General features: G+C 38.5%; 1 protein-coding gene across 2 annotated transcripts; it reads right to left on the minus strand.

Moving 5' to 3' along the window:
* Nucleotides 1-3,636: 3,636 nt before the first annotated feature.
* Nucleotides 3,637-20,999, minus strand: LOC145992643 (uncharacterized). 2 transcript variants are annotated; one of them, XR_014442184.1, is made up of 6 exons: nucleotides 20,915-20,999; nucleotides 18,270-18,338; nucleotides 14,598-14,762; nucleotides 13,737-13,963; nucleotides 9,364-9,405; nucleotides 3,637-3,960 (listed from the first exon to the last, which is right to left on the minus strand). XR_014442184.1 is itself a non-coding variant. In XM_083129015.1 (6 exons), exons 1-6 carry the CDS (start codon nucleotides 20,967-20,969, stop codon nucleotides 3,896-3,898), a joined length of 558 nt encoding a protein of 185 aa, XP_082985141.1. In that variant the 5' UTR covers nucleotides 20,970-20,999; the 3' UTR covers nucleotides 3,637-3,895. The 2 variants fall into 2 exon arrangements, 1 of the variants encoding a protein (XP_082985141.1); XM_083129015.1 differs by having other exon boundaries at nucleotides 13,802-13,963.
* Between the last annotated feature and the right edge of the window lie 350 nt (nucleotides 21,000-21,349).

Below are 21,349 nucleotides of genomic sequence, written 5' to 3' on the forward strand. Positions count from 1 at the left end.
TTTATGAGTGTCCCTTCATGAACTTCATCACTCATATTCAAATTCGCGATTAACCAAAAGTGGTAGAAAAGCGAAGTAAAATAAAACAAATCAATCAGTAGTTGGATCGCCCACAACAATGACGTCTACTGTTGTTCAGAGGCGCTTGTGATACAGGTAGGTTTTCTAATGACTTGCGTCATACCGAAAAGTATAAAAACCAGAGTTCAAAACATTTGTGGCATAGTGAGGCATCTAATTTTCTAGCTAAAACATGCATAGATAATGTTTTATTGAAAACCAAGCTGACTTCAGGCAAATAAACAATACCTGTGGCGACTAATACCATAAGTAAAGTATAAAGCAAAAAAGAGCCGACCCTTCCTTCGGACTTGGCGTTCCCACCCGAAATGCCCATGCTACGCCACTGCTAACCACTCCCCCACAGGAGTCGGCTATAACGATGAAAGCGACGTACTCTTTGATTCAGACCGTCTTTTATGGTGTGCATTGGTATAGCAACAAATCGCGGGGCCCTGGGCGAGATCTGAATGCGAGGCCCCAATCCGTTCTTTCAAATGTACATCTCAAAATAAATAGCTACAAAATCTTTAGGAACACGTCAGCAAAGGTATTATGAAATTAAAATTCTGTATTTCTTCGAATTCCAGGCATATAATTTTCTCGGGCCTTTGATCTTAAAAATTTAGGGTGAATCTTGGATTTAATGGCGTATTGATTCCAGTATATATGTATGAACAGGGGTTAAAAAAAATACAAGGCGCCTGAAAATTTTCACCTGGCGCTTGAATTTAGAAATTCAGTGTTAAAAAATGTTTTTCTTTTTAAATATTTCTAGTTCGCTTATGGAAATTATTTTTTTAAAAAATAACGAGCACAGTATGTGCTTTTTAATGTTTTTGCTTTTCTGTATCACGTGAATCATTACATAATATTAATAAACATGCCATTATACGAGTATAACATATTCTGTATTAACTTTCTATCTTCTGAGAATGTTTATTTACCACCTTCTCTCCTATTGGCTTCCACTCTGAAAATCTTCTGCCCCCGCCATAGAGTGTGAGACCAGTGCCGGATGTACAAGCCTTGCCCCCCCCGCAAAATATTACCAAAGGCCCCCTCTGCCTACACCCACACACACCCACCCAACACAAAATTCAACTCATTTTTTTTTAAATGGGAAGGAGGTTGGTTATGTGATATATATATATATATATATATATATATATATATATATATATATATATATATATATGTACACACTGTAGTACACTGTTTCCTCACACCTGGAAAATGCTAGGTACATTTGTTACAATCACACAGTCATAACATTTTCCTGATTAAAGAAACCTTTACCCCGGCATTTCTCGTGAAATTCTAACCTGATTTGATTCTAGTCTGACTGCCAGGGGTGGGTGATCTAAATATAAATATCTGAATATGTGGGGTCCTGCCCCCACATTCCCTAAATGTGACTTCATGGCACGGTGCTTATATGCACAGGGAACTTTAAATTTACCTGTATATATTATAGGGGAGACCGGGGCACATTGTCACAAAGGGCACATTGTCACAGTAGCAATTCTGAGAAAAGCCTAAACGTCAGCGAGCTGGTGCTGCTTTCTCTTTTACCTACTAGATATCACTTCCAACTGTACTCGTTTAGAGGTGTGCGGGAAACACGTGGCTGAGTCAGTTGAGCTTTGTCTGTTTTCAGTGCTTCAGTGTAAAGTTTTTGAGTCCTGGAATTTTCCTAATGTGTGTTCGTGAAAGCGTGAGCGGTAAGTATTTTCGTGTGTGTTATGTAGGTTAGAAATAAAGCTTCATAATGTGGTACTCTGAATGCGCTTAATCTTATTGCTTGGTACAGATATTTTTAAAAAAGAGGAACTACGACGCGTGGGGCAAGTTGTCACAAATAAGACGGGGAATGTTGTCACTGTTACACTGTGCCCCACTGTGTGTTAGTCATGATACAAGTGGTGTATTCCTCTTTTAATAAGTGGTGCTGTTGCTTCGCAGATAGTGAGAACATACAAGAGAAAGACTGAGAGGAATGCCCCGCCCATGGGAGACCTACTGGCTGCAGCAAGAGCCGTGAAAAGAAACGACAACACCGTATCAATACGTAAAGCTGCCAAACAATTTCATGTCCACTACAGAACATTGGCGAGATTTTGTGCACTTGTTACAGATAGTGAACTACAGTCCGGGCAATGCTCATTCACATTGGGTTACTCAACATGTAACAGAGTATTTGCGGAACATAAGGAAGACTTACTAGTATCATGCCTAAAACAAGCTTCGGACATATATATAGGAATATTTTTGAAATTTATTAACTCTAAAATCACAAGAAAGTTGAATGCCACTGGCAAATTTCGTGTGTTGGAAGTGTAGGCCCTATCTGTTGCAAATGTTCTTACTGAAACAGTTTTCTGTAAACTTTAAGTTTGTAGTTTTGATTCATTAGCTACTCTGTAAGCTAATGTTGTTTTCATGAAAGTTCTGGTTTACCTACAAAGATTGATGTAACAATATATGTATCTTTTGGAATGAAGAAAATATACAGGCCCACCTACTTTATTTCCTGTATAACTAGCATAATTTACTTTTTAATTTAATTAGCTTTTGAGTCTCTTTTACATGCTAAGTATTTAGTGCTAGTAACATTTCCAGTCTTTTTCTAGGAGTTACATTAATAATATATACCTATTTAATAAAACTGCCACTAGAATAGCATGTGACAACTTGCCCCAGATATTGTGACGACTTACCACGCATATGGGGTAAATTGTCACAACTGTAGTGATCATAAAGAAGTATTATTAAGTCCAGTTCAGGATGAGTTACATTGTACAGAGGAACATATGTTGTGCACAAGATAACTAAGTAATTGCATGTAAAAAATTATAATATAATTATAATATAATATAATAATATAAAAATTATAAATTATATATATTAAAAAAATAAAATGTGAAAATTGTGACAAAGTGCCCCGGTATCCCCTATTCGTTTCTGTACCCCTGAGTAACTACATTGTTTTTTTACATACGCGAACCCTCTACTATGTCAATGGCTGAGGGCCTCCTAAAGGCTTACTTGTCTCCGCACTGCGGGGTTTTGCGGCTTGTAGATCCGGCACTGTGTGAGACCCCCCATTGTTGTAGAAGCGTTACTAAAAATTGTGATTACGCCACAAATACAACATGAATTGTAGTTTCCTGGCGACGTGATTCGAACAGGTGTTCACGGGTAACTAGCCAGGTTATTTTTCTGGAGATGAGGCGTGCTCGAAAAAAGATTTTAAAAGGGGATTTTTTTTTTACATTCCCTGAAGATGAGAGCAATGTATGCGCTCGAAACGTTGGAAGCTAACACCGATTTAACCTGAGTGGTAACCCGAGAACACCTGTTTGAAATACAACGTATATTGTTGCATATGTATAAGAAATACGTATGTTTCACGAATACATGTAGTCATTCCTTCGGTCGAAAAGTAAACTTTTAAAGAATGAATGTTATAATCATTTTGAAACTTGCTATTTTTTTTAAGGGAGAGCAGGTTATAATTTCTCATATTGTTTTACAGAAATGAGTTCTTAAGCTAATTTTTTTAAATATGTTTTATTCTTCATCAAAGATACAATAAGATAACACAGAGGGTTTGAATATTGGAGATATAATTATAATGTTTAAAGCTTCAATGTGATTTTATCAGCCTTTTGCATAAACTGTACTTTTTTCTCTGAGGAAAGGCTTTAGTTCTATTAAAACGCTACTTTACAACGACAGAAAATTACCTTCTGATCCAATTAAATAAAATTGTAAAACTGCTTTACACTTTACTATGACCAATTGTATGAAATCCAAGTAGTTCTCCAGTAGATCACCATACATCAGGCATAAATCTCGACATTAGTTTCCTAATATATTCCAACCCGTTCAATTTCTCTGAAAGAAAAAAAATGTTGTTTTCTATTTAAAAAATATAGTAGCATGCACTATTGTTTATGCATCGTTCATTGTAATTTATTCCTTTCTAAACCGCATGCACAAGTAGTATTCAGTCACGTTAATCTCAGGCCGCGCAATATCTTCAAATCGAGAGTATTGGAACAGTGGGAAAAAGTGTTTTAACAATGAGTCAATAATGGAGCTGAGTACACTGTTTCTACATTGCACAACACAGTTTTATCCTATTGCTTGACAATATGCATTTTTTAAGGGTAGATGTATAAACGTGGGGACTGGGATACCAGAAATTTTCAAGGAACACAATTATATGACGTCATGAGGAGATCATCTACTTTCTCAATGATTATAATTACATCCCGGATTTGTATGCAATTACACATTCTGTTCCTTTCTAGATACATACTTTGAACAGGAAAATTTCAACGAATTATATAACTGACATGATTTTTCATAAGTTTTGTGTTATATATTTGTACATATTTTCCAGAATATTACATACTTTACATATTTGCTCATTTACTTTACATAAAACAACATATTTCGGTAATGTTTTTCTATCTTGAACCTTTTCCCTATATTTTCGAACTCTGAAACATTATGAAGAAAATTTGTAGCTCATGTGATGTCATATTTTATAATCAATGAGATGCATAGTGCTTATATGGTCACTTAAATTCCCTGTGAAGTCGTCGAAAAACAGGCTGATGGGGAAAAAAGGAAGAGACTGTTATTATGGAAAGATTCTGGAGTTCGCCCTCCCCCCACGGTTCTGGTTAAATATTTTAGTTTCGCTTTTAGGTTTAGGAAAAGCGCTTAGAAACTTGGTTTTGGTAAAAAAGAAAGCTACTGTGCTGAATATGTTCAAATAAAATAGATATCTAGCAGAATTCATGACATTGCTTGGATACTCGATTATTATTAACATTACATATTTTTATACTACATATTTAGATATTTTGATAATACGTATTTAGGTACATATTTTATGAAATATCTAATTATAATATTTTAGAAGTTTAACGTTAAAATTTTCATTGAAAACCTTTGTAAAAGAGTGTTCTGCCATTTTCTAAGGGCCTCAAACATAAGTCTCCACACAAAAAGTGGTGTCGGCCTCCGTGGCGGAGTGGTTAGCATAGCGCGGTACCATGTGAAGGATTCCGAGTTTGCATCACATTCTGGGCATTGGTGTTCTTTGTCAGTGTTCCCTTCATCAATTTCATCATAACATCGCACATCCTCATCTTCGTAATTAGCCAAAAGTGAAATAATAGTGAAGAAAAATAAATCAAGTCAATCAATCCACCAAATAATTTCTTTCGGGCACGCTGAAAGGTGGGCAAAATGTTTTCGCGTGGGGCCTGTGGCTCCGTGCCGAAATCTTACACCCTGGATTTCGCGAACATTTCAAATGTTTTCGTCAAATAAATAAGTTTCTTGGAACAAAGGGTGTTTCTAAATAGCGCGGAAGGTATTTTTTTTTACATCTACGGCTACGAAACATACGTTTTTTTACATATTGAAGTTCCTTGCGTACGTTGCGTCTATACGGTTTTTCAGGGATTCCATATTGGATTCATGTCACAGGCGCACGTCTAAACATATTCTTTTTCTTCTTATGATTGACTTGTGCAGTGGGATAATTTGCGACATTTTTGGAGGAGTATCTGGATGAGTTTATCTGGTTTGACAGGCATGGAAAACAGCGACGAGACGCGATGAGGAATATCATTCAACATATTGTTCAACAGTATCCTCAGCATGTGTAAATACGTTATCTTGTGAAACATCGTGCATATTTCTTTTCGCAACTGCGGGCCTGAAAGAAGTTGTGGGATGGGATCATTTGCAACTTCTTATTTCTATTATGGTACGGACAGGAGAGGGTAGTATTCTGTGGAAAAGGACAACAAAGACTTTTGACATACAACTGACTTCTCTTTTGGACTTTCAAATTAACTTCGACCCGCAATTCAGCCCGCACTTGAGATAAAGAGGTAAGTTACCTTTTGAGGTTTAATTTTCGCCTTATTTCTTTGGTACCTAAATGCGTCGGTGCGAAAAATAGTATTGGGGGCAGGTGGCTCCGGCCAGTTTCTAACATACCTTCAAAATGGACTCTATATAGAAAGGCGGGGCAGCGTTAGCGGCAGGAGACGGTAGGTTAATTACCCAAGGGGCGGAGCCCGGAATCGGTGGGAAATTTCAACACAGCAACCACCTCGCAACTTCAAACGGCTACATCTCAACTTCAAACGGCTGTACAGTCGTAAATACATTTTTCCGCGCTCCAGAATTTTATTATTCACAATTAGCAGCACATGCTCCTTATAAAAAAATCACCTGCGAAATCGAGGGTGTAAGATTTCGACATGGACCTGGGCCTATTGCCGTAGCCTTTGGCTAGTAAGATTATTTCCCTCTCTTTTTTACTATCTTCCTCTATTCTTTTACCTTTCGTTTTGTATATCTTTCTATTTTCCCAGGGCCAGCCCCAGGGGGTGCGAAGGGGTGCACGCCTCTTATTTCTTCCGCCTCCCTTTTTTACAACCTGTTTTCAGTATTAACTCTAGTAGTGTCAATTTACATTGTGGCTCACAAGTCATGTTGAGCGTAGAAAGTTGAGTACTGAAGTAAGACCGCTATTATTGTATATAACAGGCAAACCATTGATCCTTATCTCAAACAGAAGCTGAATTTACTTTCTTGTACATTTTACTTCACTGTTAGAAGTGACCGTAAAATTTACAATACGGTTTACCTGTTAATTTACAAAGACAGAACGCAACCGATTTGTTATTTAAATTTGAATATTTTATCATGCATAAAGATAGATAATGCTTACAATTTGCAGTTGCATACATCATAAATAAGTTAATATATTTTTTTATGAACCGAATCTTTAAAATTACATTAATTAGGTGAACTATGTAAAAGCCGGCAATACTTTATAAATTGTCACGGTATTTTTTTACAGGAGTTGGATGGAACCGAAAACTGACGGTCTTAGACCGTTATTTCTTTAGTTAACCTATTACAGCATTGTTGTGTGGTCAAAGCAAGCAAGTCACCAGTTTGTTTGGCATATTTTCAAAGAAGCCTCAAAAGTGGATTGGTATTTGATGCAATGACTAAAGCATGTTTCATGTTTCCTTTATTTTCAACTTCGCACCCCCTAAATTTCACTCCTCAACCCTCCCTAGGTCAGTGGTTCCAAAAGTGAGCGCCGTTGCTGGCTTACATGGGCGCCGTGAAATGTTCCAATATGAAATGAAACCTACTTCATGGTTTTAGAATTGTATATTCAATCAATGATATGATATGTTCCAAATATGTGCTTATTTAGTACTTTAAACATGAAAATCTTTCTCAATTTGAAATACAGTATGTGTTTATTTTTTAACTTAAGGCAGCAACCTAACCACCCTAACTGAGCATTGCAAGTGTTAGATAAACCTACATTCTGACTTTGGGCGCCGCGGAAAAATTTTGAAACACTAAGGGCGCCGTGAAATGAAAAAGTTTGGGAACCCCTGCTCTAGGTGATTAATCCTGGCGCCGCCACTGTATTTTCCCATTCTATCGATTTTCCTTGGCTTTTCTCTCTCTCTTTTATCTTCTCTTTCTGTGTATATTTCTTTCCCCATTTCATCATTCTATAATTATTTCTTCGTTTCTATATGTTTCTTTCTTTCTTCCTCTTTTCCTGCTTGTATGTATCTCTCCCGTTAGCTCCCTTTGCATTTTTATATTTTTCTGTCTCTCTCTCTCTCTCTCTCTCTGTTTCTATCTTCCCTTCTCTTTCATATATCATTATTTTCTATATTTCCCTCTGTTTCCCTGTTTCTACCTTTTTATCATTTTCTCTCCTTCTTTCTTCATCTTCTCAATTCACTAATTTCCGTCTTTCATTAATTCTACCTGGGGTCTCCCCCATGGCGCAATGGTAGCGTCATTGCCTTGTAATCAAGGGGTTCCGGGTTCGATACCCGGTGGAGGCACAAGTAAGTGGTTCGGATCCCACTTTGAACTGTAGGTCCAGTCCCGATTAGCCTTGCTGTGCATAAAGTAGGACTTAAAAAACCAACTCAAACCAAATTAATTCTACCTTTTTTTCTGTCCCTCTCCTCATCTCTCCATGTGTGGGTGAGCTTATTCTTGCGCTACTCTAAATCACTAAATGATCCTCAAAATCTCTGATGTAAGCTACTTGGCTGACAGACGGTAGACTAAATATATAGGGTGTTCCGTATAGGAAGCTGAATTAGAAAATTAAATAAAAATAGAGAAAACATCATGAAAATAGTTATATTTCACATATATGTAAGCACTAACATCTCCCATTTACTTATGAAAGACAATGTCAGGCATATGTCCACCCCTACTGAGTCTGCATGAATTTATACGCTCCCCAAAATTATTGATATCCCTCTCGCAGACGTCTGTCCCGATGCCTACAATCACCCGTATGATTTCCGCCTTCAGTTCCAAAAGGGTTCGTGGTTTGTTGGCGTACACCTGTGATTTCACAAACCCCCATAAGAAGAAATCACAGGGTGGAAGATCACACACTGTCTGCGTTGCACTTTCACCACTTTGGTAAAATGTCTTCACAATTAGAACACGTTGCTCAATCGTAAACTGTTCCATATCGTAACCACAACAAACGAGTCAAAACAATTGAGGCTACATTAATCGGCATGACAACGGATACCAACATTTGTAAGAACAGGTCTGCCAACCTCGAAACAAAACGATAGCACTCGATTCAAATTCAGCGTCCTATACGGAACACCCTATATGTCAAGGTGAATTAGAGAATGACCGTAGACAGAAGACGTTACCGGGGTTTGCCCATGATTGATATCATACTTAACAGTATTATATACAGTCAGTACGCACTATACAAGCACTGTTTTATGGGACGGAATATATGTTAAATCTATATAGTACACCAACCTCTAGGGAGAGAGGATGAGCTATAGATCCTAGTTTGGAGCTCTTGCCAAGACATACAACATAGGGAATTTAAAGGTCGGCAGGGAAATTTTGAGTCAACCATAAGGGAATATTCTTTCTGAAGCTAGAAGAGGCAGCATGGTCTATCTCCCTGTTGTATTGTTGTAAAGCTTTGAATAAATATTTGAAAATGAGTTGCCGGTTTTGGTTTCTGAACTTGCAACATGCCAGATGTTTCGAGTGGGGAGTGGAACCTTAACTCCCCTTTAAATACATCCTTGCCCACCTTGTGGCGACGCCCTTGCTGACGATCACATCTAATACTTTGAACCAAACATACTTTATTTTAATTTGAAATGTAACAACTCTTTGGACGTTTTGTAACCTTAAATAGTGAATTCCTCGTTTCACATTACTTACTGAAGGCTTCAATGCACAGATGGAACACCCCAGCAATTATCTCTGGAAATAGAGAGAACGGTGAGAAGGTATGAAAATGCAGGTAATTTATCACACATTAATTCTGCTTGATATGGACTTTATAAATTTCGGTAATCAACATATGGCCACGTTAGCATTAAGAAACATATTATGACGTTAATATTTTCTATAAAATGCTCATAATGTGTGTATAGTGTGTTCAAAAACTCGAACTCTACTCTCCCCTTCCACGGACATAATTTTGGCGATGTGCAAGAGAATAAATTAGACAAGTGTTACAAAATAATATACTTAGTATGTGTTGATGTAAACGTTGTGTTATTTTCTTGAGGCTTCATTTCGCTCTGGTGCCCCAGATTTTTTTTTTCAAATTTAGACCCCCCCTTCACCACACACACACTTTTATTACTAGTGTAGAGTGACTAGGTATGTAAGGTTTTTATAATTTCACTAGCCGATTACCCGGCGTTGCCCGAGTTTTCATTTATCCCAATCTTGTATTAGACAGGAAAATAATGAATTCTAACTAATTTTAAATGTGATCGTGAATGTCACCAAATAGCTTAGCGACTCCGAAAACTATGGATTCGACACTAATCTAGGTCATTTGTGGCATTTCATTTTTCACCCCCTTTCACCCCCATGCCGATAGGTGATGAACTTGAAGTTGAACCGCATTTGGAGTTTCACGAATGGATTCCACTCAAATATAGGTCGTTTTTGCAACACAGCCTGAATGTTAGACAACCCAAGAAACAATATCGTTGTGCGGATTGCATAGAGTCACGGATGTCTGTTTGTGCTGAATTTAATATAGGTCGTTCTTGATTATTTTTACATGTCACCCCCCTTCCCACCCCACCCCTAGGGGTGCCAGGGGTGTCTTACTCCAAAACATTATATCCAGATTGCAAGTGATACGTGTACCAAGTTTGATTGCTCCAGGCATTGGAGAGTTATGCCGGAACAAACATATATACAGAATATACACACACACCCACACACATACATCCATTTTTATAGATTTTGGAGTTTACTGAGTTTTTTCCTCTGCCTCAAATCAGTAGACTTCACAATTGCATTGGAATTGCACTTCAGGGGATTCATAAATTACTGGGGAATAAATTTTCAAGTCAAGTGATTTGGGCTGAGGCTGATAGTGTCTTACCCGCAGGGTGCGAAATCCCGGGGGGACAAAGGGGAATTCTCCCCAACAACGATTTTGTCCTGAAATTTGCCCCCCCCCCACCAAACTTTTCCGAGGGGGGAAAGTTTTTGTTCTCACAACAATCACAAACAATTAGTTTGGGTGTCGAAATACTTTATTGGAATTACATCGAAGACATACGCAAAGAACGGACTACAAAATGCATCATCTCTAAAGACACTGAACCCAGCAAACACCAAACAAAGAAATTAGTTGGACTTGTTATTTCTGCTCCATTTCTCATGGCCTTTCGTCAGCTGCCGCAAAATATATAAATATATTAATAAAACATGTAATAGCATTTAGATGTGAATTTTATTTAGGTTACTATTATTTTTTTAATATCTCTTAATTTTTTCCATCCCCCCTTAGTCAAATCATCATAGCATATTAAAATCTTCAATTTGCAATCAAATTTTGAATGAAGGACAGTTGATATAATATATTGTATATTTTATAATATAATGTGATTTTATTTAATAATTCACACACACACACACACACACACACACACACACACACACACACACACACACACACACACCCACACACACACACACACACACATATATATATATATATATATACACACACACACACACACAGATGAAAGACACAATACCAATACCTACAGTGGTAAAATGAATTGTGTTTTCCGATGGTCACGGGAGTTGAACCCTCAACCTATTGAATGTAAGCCGAACACTTTACCACTTGTGCACTGTGACACAGTAGTGTTGTGGTGTGAATGCAGGATGTAGGCACGATACCTAAGCACGTATTGTTAATCGAAACTAGGGATAGTACCGAGCCCGAGACCGCCTCTCTTCAGACAAGACGAGAACGAGACCACCACCCTCGAGACGAGACAGAGACCAAGACGGCCACCTAGTACACGAGACGAGACCGAGATCACTCTTTTGAACTCGAGACGAGACCGAGACCAAGGAAAGTCTCGTCTCGTCTCGATACCATCCCTAATCGAATGACGTTATTGGAAATCTCTGTACTTCATACTGTAGGTGCCTTTGAATCACGTAAAAGGTACGACGTGTTCTACTAGTATTACGTAATACGTAATTTGCGTAGTTCCTACCGTTACCGTCAGAGGGCAGCGTGACTTGCGTCAAGGCTAGAAGGCACACTGAGACGTCGTTCGGTAAGTGTGTCTGTTTGAGACGGAATACGTACTACAGGGTATGTCAGTGAAGTGCATGTACTTCGCGGTTGAAATGGAACGTGTGTACACTAACGAGGAATATGCGGACATGCATTTCTTCTACGGGGAAGCTTTTCCTCGCCGAACGGCACCTGATCGTTGCGTTTCATAAGATTACACCAACGCCTCCAAGAACACGGGAGTTTTGATTATGGAGAAAGAAGCGGTAAGCCAACGCGTATCACAGTGGAAGAAGAGGAAAGCATTTTACAACGCGTTGAAGAAGCACCAGGGACGTCAACTAGGAGAATCGCCGTACAGGAGCGAAGTGTTTCTCACAGCTCTACCCGTACCATCTCCGACGCGTACGAGGTCTCCAAGCAACGGATTGCGAGGCCAGGGTTAGGTTTTGTGAGTGGATCCTGCAAAAACTTGCATTACACCCATGCTTTTTAGGTGACATTCTGTTCACAGACGAAGCTGGATTCACTCGTGACGGAATTGTGAACTTTCATAATACTCACGTGTGGTGTGACGAAAATCCCCATGAAATGTTTGAGTCACGACATCAGCAACGTTTCACCTTGAATGTGTGGATGGTGTAGTATGTGATTTCATATTGGGACCTCACATCCTGCCACCCAAACTCAATGGTCGTGGGTACCTTCAGTTCCTACATAACTATCTTCCACGCCTCTTGGAAGATGTTCCTCTTCACCGTGTATGTGGTTCATGAATGATGGGGCACCAGCACATTTTGCTTTACCTGTGCGGCGGTACATTACGCAACGCTATGGTCGGCACTGGATAGGTCGTGCGGGGCCTGTTAGTCATGATATCTCCACTAAATTGAAAATCATCGCAAACAGTTGTTGATTAATTGGTTGGGCAGGCTTTAGTTAAAATATACAATACCAGTCACACCAGATGATCTTGGTCACCTCTTGCATGTTTACAGGGTAACAAAGGTAGGCTGCATAAAACTGACGCCAACATGAAAGTTATGAGTTTCTTTTTTATTATTATTTCTTTTGTATTTGAAATATTTAGTTCACACAATTAGGGTGTGTGAGAAGTCATTTGCCCGTCCCGCTCCCCAACAACACACATTTTTTGCCACTTTTTGTCTCCACACTATGGTCCATAATGCTAAGGCTTGTCTACCAAGAGAAGGTATAAACTGCGCTTTGGCCCCAGTTTTGGTACCCAATCGCCGCTACTGTTAGTATGTATATTTAGAGAAAAATTAAACAGGATCATGACTTGATAAACTATAAACAGGAACCTAAAATATTAATGCTTGCTAATTTCGGGAAAAGTTAACACTATATTTTTTTATAGTTAAAGCTATGAGATACGTTTGTAGCTTATTTGACTATTTAGTGTCTGAACATACGTACATGCTAAAGTTAAAATTTTGTTCAAGAATTTTTGTTCACACAATGCGAATTCATGTATTTTCCTTTTGAATACGATTTTTGCTAACTCGTACCAAAGAACTGGCACATAATCATTTCATAATGATACGACAGACGACTGAATATGATATTACAAAACACTTCCACACTATTGTAAAAATTTTGTTACTACAACCAGTTTTAAAATTAATATTAAAGGTCAGTGATACACTGGAGATAAGAAAAATCAAACTGTTTGGAAATTTTGATCTATTTTTGTGTAGATCCCTATATATATAATATACAGTCGACAGCAAAATAATAGTAGGCAAATTGTCTATCACCATGTTCATTCACTTAGTGTGGCACCGTATGAGGTTCAAGAATTGAAATAAAAACGCCAATGAGTAGACAAGCTCTGCTCAAGAATCAATATCATTCCATTCCTTTAAAATAAGGGGGATCGAAAATAGTCGTGGGCAATTTGCCTACTATTATTTTTGCCGCCGATTGTACTCCTAGGATCGTAATAGACATTTCACAGGAACAACTGAATGAACATGATGACATACGATCTGGATACGATTACCTTGCTGAACGACTGTTCATGTTGTTAGTAGTATGAGATGTCTGGTGTAGTATTTTCCCCTTTACCTTCCATGGACTCTAATATGGAAACTTCCCTGTTCGCCGCCACCATGTGAGCCACAGGACTTGCCATCTTCTTCGCAAAAGTCTTGTCCGGATCCTCGGGCTTCGATTCTGGAGCATCTTCTCTAAACTGAGAAATGTATCTGGAAACGGAGGCCATTATATCTGCCAAAGGAGATTGGAAAGGAATTAGTTGAAATCGTAAAATGCGTAAAATAAATAAATGAGATAATAAAAAGTGGTGCCGTGGGTAAATCTCCCCAAAAATAGTTCAACATACCACCCAAAATTATTTTGATAAAAAGCGTGTTAGGATGACACCCATGATTTGTGACGTATAGTGAGTTTTAACCACTTTAAATTCTTCCCTAATTTCAAACTAAATGAATAGCTTGTCATATGGTCGATATTTATATATAAGCACTTGAAAAATGTAAATAGCAAAGATTCAAAATATTAATGACGTATTATTTCAATCCCAATATTCTGTCGTCGTGTTAATTAAATATATTGTGATTTTTACATTTCGTATTAGGAAATGATACTTTTATATCGGTAACATTGTTCGCAGAGGAGACAGGCCTATGTTTCTGTGAAATGTTCCCGTTTCGAATACAAAAATAAAGGAAAACTTTCAATACCTGCTTCGTCTCAAATCTTATGTTGGTGCTCCTCAAAGACAACCATGTATTAATCATAAGAAGCATTCCGATGAAAGCAATAGAACGAAGACAGAAAACTGAAAATAAAGAGAAAAGAGCACCACGTCTATTTAGTTGTTCTTGTGGTCATTCTTTACCTCCCAGCGACCTGAGGAGCGGCACCTGGTCGATGCCTATTGAAGTCCCTGCGATGGGAGCGGCAACCGTCGGTTCAGGAATTGTTCCAGGCTCCTTCTTCTGCGGCTGTTGGCCATTTGCGCCCAATCTTGATAAGTATCTTGGCACTGGTGGTGGCGTACTAGCTGAGGAAATGTAACGATAAATTAGTGTCAAATATTACAATTAAACATGCAAAATATTCATAGTTTACAATTAATTTATTGGGTGTTCTAACAAGTATAGTGTAAGAAATAATATGTTTGCTTCGGGGAGAATTCAGGGGCCCCTCAAGAATCTGAGCGACGCTCGCTGAGCAAGATTTTTCGCTCATTGAGCAGACAGATCATTTACTTGACGCTGTTTGCTCATTGATCAAAATATCAGTGCCTTTGAATAATCTGTGATCAATATGTGAGTCGAATTGACAAGATTTCGTTGTTTGAAAAGCTGTTAATTATGGAAATAGACTAGTTGATGTGAACAAAACTGTCGAAATTTTCATTTTCACATCCTTGCACAACTTTCCAAAACTACGATATGCTACGATATATATTTAATACTTTAATTTTTTTGGAATAAACAACGCTTTCATTTTAATACAATTAAAAAAACGGAATATTACATCACCTTCTGTTACTTGAACTTCCTCTCTAATTACGCTATATCGCAAACCGTTCATCATTAATATAATATTTTCTCATTGTTCGCCTCGCCTCGTCCCCCACCATCCTCATACAGTTTCCTCTTCTTCCCTTTGCCTCACGAGATCGAAACACAAAGACGCTATATTCTGTGGCTGAAACCTGTGGCGAGCAAGTTTCAAGTTCGCTCAGTGATCAAGTGAGCAGCGCTCGCGGAGCGGCCGTCAAGTAGCTGAGCGACGCGCCCCAGGTGTAAACAGGATAAAGCAATGCAACGGTGTAGGTGTGTTTCACCTACATCACAAACTGTTGCATTCCGACTTCGAGCAGCCATGATTGAGGTCAGTTCTTGTAAGCATACGGAATTCATGAGAGCGGGAGGGAGATATTAACACAGTCATTAGTATTTAAAAACAATAGGCTACATCTCCTGTGTGTGCCAAACAGTAAGGTAAACAGGATATGCTAATTACTTTTATATTTCCACTATTATTAATAGAAAAACCTTAAAATATCATTCATTGATTGATTTGCTTTATTTTACTTTGCTTCTTGTGCCACTTTTGGCTAATTTGCGAAGATGGGGATGAGTGATGAAATTGATGAATGGACACTCACAAACATCCATGGCCAGGCCAGGATTCGAACCAGGGACCCCTGGCGTCGTAGCGCAATGTGATAACCACTCCGCCACGGGGGCTGGCTTTAAAATATGGAAGATGTATTCAAATATATTTCCCGAGGAGGCACTACTCCCATGTTAGCTCTCCTGAATTGTCACTTTCTCCTCTTTGCTATTGAATTTTACAACAGGTATATTATTTCCCCGTTCAGTAACAAATTTACCTCTATTTATAGAGCCAATAATTAAATTAACACATGTTCCGACATGGTATTCACGGTGACGCAGTGGTAACGTCGTTGCTTTTTAATCAAGGTGTCTCGGGTTCAATGTGGATGCACATAGTGGTTCGGATTCGGCTTTAAACTACAGGTCCAGTCCCAATTAACCTTTCTGCGCATAAAGCGGACATATCCACATATCATATGTGATATCAAATATTGCAATGATAACGCTTCAAAACACAAAGCTATATTCCATGAAGCGCAGAGGGGTATTTTCAAGGGTTAGTTACAATAAGTACACATCTAATTACCCTGCAAAATGCATTTGGGGGATAAAATAATAGCATTTATTTATCTAGTATTTCTTGTTTTCTGGGGGACGGTGAAGGCTGTGGACCATCTACAACCCCTTTAAAATGTTGTTTATCCCTTCCGGAACAAAAATCTTGAATATGTCCCTGTTTGATAGATGGTAGAGTAGGTTTCATAAATATTACCAGGCAAATTGTCCATCTCCACGTTCATTCACTTAGTTTTAGCCAACGTGAAATTCAAGAATTGAAAAAAATGTCAGTGAAGCAGTTGAAACCTCTACACCAGCTTCAATGCAAGTTCGTTCCTTAAAAGCGAAAAAGAAGCAGGAGAAAAATTAATGGAAATAGTAGGGGACAATTTGCCAAACAATACTTGTACATCCCACTGTACACTCGCCTCACATACTGTGCCGCAATTCGTTTCTTTATACGGCATGCTTTGTCCATTGTTGGTCGAACCGCGACTTGGACAAATATGCTCTGTAAAAATGTGAATTGCGGAATTACAAAGTGTGGGGTTTGTGGGAAAAGTTATCAAGGAGCATCTGCATGCACAAAAGGTCTCAACTCGATGGGTTCTTCGCTTTCTCACACCTTTCCAAAGGGACAACAGAGTCAGGTGCTTCCGCGAACGTTTAGTAAAACCAAGAGGACTTTTTCGCCAAACAAAATGCACAGGATGGGACGTGGATTTATCGGTTTAACCAAGGGGCTGGAACATAATCGAAGCAATGGAAACACTACGACTCACCACCAACGAATAAGGCACGTGTCCAAGGTTGCAAGGTGATGGATTGATGTTGACAGATTTTCTGACAAAAGGGACCACAAAAAACAAGACCCATTATACCACATTGCTGGTGAATTTATGGAACTCCACCAAAAATGGAAGGCGCGACACACTTTCCGATGCTGTCCTTCTTGCAGCAAGACAATGCTCATGCGCACAGCGAATGTCGGTTAAAGGGAAGCACTCTTCTGCAGCTATGTAATCTACCCATTCAGCACATGGGCTATTAGTACCCATCACATAATACGAGGCAAAGCTCCTTGCCATAACAAAAACCATAACCTGTCTCTGAAGACTAAGAATCTCCATACCTATAGGTTAAAATCTGAGGCTGTGGCACTCAACACATATGAGGACAAAACACAGGACAGACACGCATTCCTATAGAGAACTATACTGACTGTAGCTCCAGACGCCATAGTCTCGTTAGCCTTCAACATTGCAGTTACCGCGATCAGCTATTGTGTACATATAGATACTTATCTTTTCGGATTGACCTGGAATTGTACACTATAAAATATTTCGTAATTACCATTTATAATGTTCATTTTATAAGTTATTCAAAGACAAAAATGTTAATCCGTTCATTGTAATGTGGGTTTGCATTTTCCAGTTTGGTTTTCCCGAGTTCTTTACTCCTTTAATATGAGAATTTTAATTTTCTCTAAATTTCGAGAGTGGCTGCAATCCCACCAGCTCTCCCCCTGCGTACGCCAGTGACCTGTCATATCATAGATAAATTGAATATATTCAGTAACTATGCTATATCTGCTATTGTAATCAACCCTATCCATATGAAGAACATAACTAGGTGATATTCTACAGCATGCTTTAGCCTACTGTTTAATACTCTTATTATTCTAGCCTCCCCGATGACGTAGTGGCAACGTAGTCGCCTTGAAATCACGGGGTACTGGATTCCGGTGTAGGCAAATAATGGGTCGGTTCTGGATATTGCAATACCTTATGAACGTCACCGAAAAAATGCACAAAAAAATTGAACGTCTATTGCTAAATCGTAAATCGGTATTTTGTTTGAATATTGAAGACTAGTCTTACCTGCTTGAATCCTTCTGTTGCCACTTCCCTGTGTTGCATTGTTTGCAACAGATGCTGGAAGACAATTGCCTGTAAGCATAGAGAACTACATCAGTGTTGAAGTAAACAAGTTCAGCAACTTTGCACTTTAAACTTTCTTTACACCTCTTGCTTAGCCGTTGCCGGATGAACAGACTTTTTTCGTTTAGTCTCGGATGACCCTTTTCTTCTAGCTGCTACGTAATTATTATCATTATTATTATTATTATATAGTCCTACGAGAGGTAGGATACAGATATAACTTAGCAGCTTAAATCGGCTAGCTGTTGGACCTCGTTGATAGTGCAATCTACTCAAAGAGTCCCGGATACTTTTTTTTACAAAATCCACGCGGAAACGGAACTGTGGGCGGGATTAAAGACAACAGCAAATACAAGCGCGTTTCTTGCTTTATGCAACGGCCCATCAGTTACCTAGGCTGCTACAATATTCAGTGCTACATGCACCATGAAGGAAATTAACCATGAAACGGGTGGGTCTCAATACCTTTCATTATCATCATCATCATTGGAAAATTACTAACAGTACATACATAATTTACCTAACAAAAACGTATCGAACCTACCACACCTAACAAAAACATAAACATTTTAACAGCATCAAACTTTAAATGTAACCGGAAAGGATTAACTTTTTGAAACATGTTAAGTGACTAGGATTCGATCGTATTAAGCAAGTTTCTTCAAGACCTTTATTTATTATATATAATTATTGTAAAATTACCAACAGCACCAAACTTAACTTGGGTAGCAATAACGTAAAGTTATTAGCAGCATCACGCTTAAAGTGTTTAATGTAACAAGAACGGATTAACTCTCTGAAACATGTAAGGAAATGGCCAGAGATCGATCTTATTAAAACTAGGTTCTTGAAAGTGGAAATCAGTGATGTGCGTCTACGCGTAAACAACGATAGTCTACATTCTACACGTAGACTATGTTATACACGTAGATTACGTAATCTATGTAAACAACATGGCGAAAGGTGATAACTTAGCAAAGGACGCCGTGGAATTAAAAGAAAATTATACTGCGTATCAGTTGCTGATGTGTGAGGAGAACTTTTCATACTCTTTCTTCCAAATTCGAACAATTTCTCACCTAGGAAGAAACTTAAGATAGGAAAAATTCTAGTGTTTTATGGGAAAAGGGTTACTCTTGCCTCACGATTGCCATCTGTTGTTGTTTTTTTCATACTATTTATCTTCTTCCATAGTTGAAAATAGAAGAGAAGATAAATTTGTTGTAAATAGGGTTCTTTTCATTTCGTTAGGAACCAATATAGTTGAAAATGTCACTTTCCTTTCATGAAATCCTTGAAAATTAATTTTAATGCACTTTAGATTGTCTACGTAGTCTATGTAAACTACAACCCAATGTAATCTACGCGTAGATTACGTGTAGACAACTTATAGTCTACGGCACATCACTGGTGGAAATATGCAACGAATACAAGAAGCCTTAACCAGCTGCGCTATGAGGACTCTCTCCGTACACTATGTTCCGTCTCTGGGGGCAAGCGAACGAAAACAAGTGGTCACTCGAGAGGGCCAATAAATGCGTGAGAGGAAAAATGCAGCAGCCTTTTGCAGCAGCACGCACTGATTTACTCCACCCATTCATTTTCTCCCCTTCTCCACAGATCCCAGAGATGGAGTGTAGATCTGTGGCACCCTGCATGGATGAAGGCGTCAGCTGAGTAACAGTTGCCTCATGTAAGAAACGCGCTGCTATTGGCTGTTACAGTAAACCACGTCCATAGTTGAGATTTGTACATGGGTTTGTAAATATGCATCTCATGTTCTATTACGAATTGCACTTTAAACTGTAGGTCCTATCAAAGTAAGATTAACACAAAGAATTTATTGTTTTAGATGTCCTGAGTGTGATTACTAAATTATAGGAGTCAAGGAGGGAGACGATCGCCTATTATATGCCAAATGAGAGGTCGATCACCATAAATTTTGAACTCGATAATAATTTCTTGTAATCTTTCATCATTTTTTTCAGACTAAAAATATCATGGTCCTTTTATTTGTTTCTGGTAACAGCAAAAGCAGCAAAACCCAAGACATTAAACAAGATATTGCAACACTTGCATAGTTGCCACGCCACTTATTCTTAGATTAATTGATGATTAATTGTTAGTTTAAAACTCCTGGGAGAAGACCGATCGTCTTCTCTCTTCTCATTTGCTCCCCAGATCTGTTAGTTTATGTCTTATATCTTCGTGTCTTATTCCTCAATTGAGGAAATAGAAGAAACCCAAATAAAACTTGAATAAAAACAGTAAGTTCAACCAAGTGCCATAACCTTAACATTCTGAAGAAGAATTTTAACAGTTTTATGTAATTAATGCATGATATAAACCTTGACTTACCTTACAACCTCCTTACAAATCGTTAATTTGGGAGAAATGCACTCCGCAACAGCGATTTTTTGAGAATTTATGAAGGTCACCCAACATTCCAACCTATCACATGAAAATTCCAGAAAGTGTCGACCTGCATATGTATGTAATCCAGCACAGATACAACCAAATGTACAAAACCCTTATAATGCTTTCATAAGTGTGATGATATGAAATAAAAAATTGAAACAACTCACAAATTAGCAACCCAGATACAAAAGTTATCAGACTGGCCCAGAAACGCATCATCATGGAACTACATGTTACTCTTTTAACTTCAACCTGAACGTGAATCATTTGATACGCTTGCATTGTTTTAGTGTCACTTTAATCTGCCATCCGTGGAATTGTCTTCCGACTAACTTTTAATGAGGAACCTATTTGTGCAGTTAATAGCCGTCATTGACCATGCTACAAAGGCGTAACTTGCGGAGGGTCTAAACCCCTTCTGACCTGCCTACGACTCCCTCAGCGACTAAGGCTTCGGTCGGACAACCATTGAATTCAAAGATGAGGGGCGCCGGGCAATGTCAAATTCATAACTACTTAGAAAGTTTCCACACAGGAAAGCTCATGCCGTAGTGAATGGTTCGAGCAGAAGCTCGATGGGCATATGAGCAAAATACATGCAG

Source organism: Lepisma saccharinum, chromosome 9 (assembly GCF_977018435.1).
Source record: "Lepisma saccharinum chromosome 9, izLepSacc3.1, whole genome shotgun sequence".
NCBI classification, from domain to species: Eukaryota; Metazoa; Arthropoda; class Insecta; order Zygentoma; family Lepismatidae; genus Lepisma; species Lepisma saccharinum.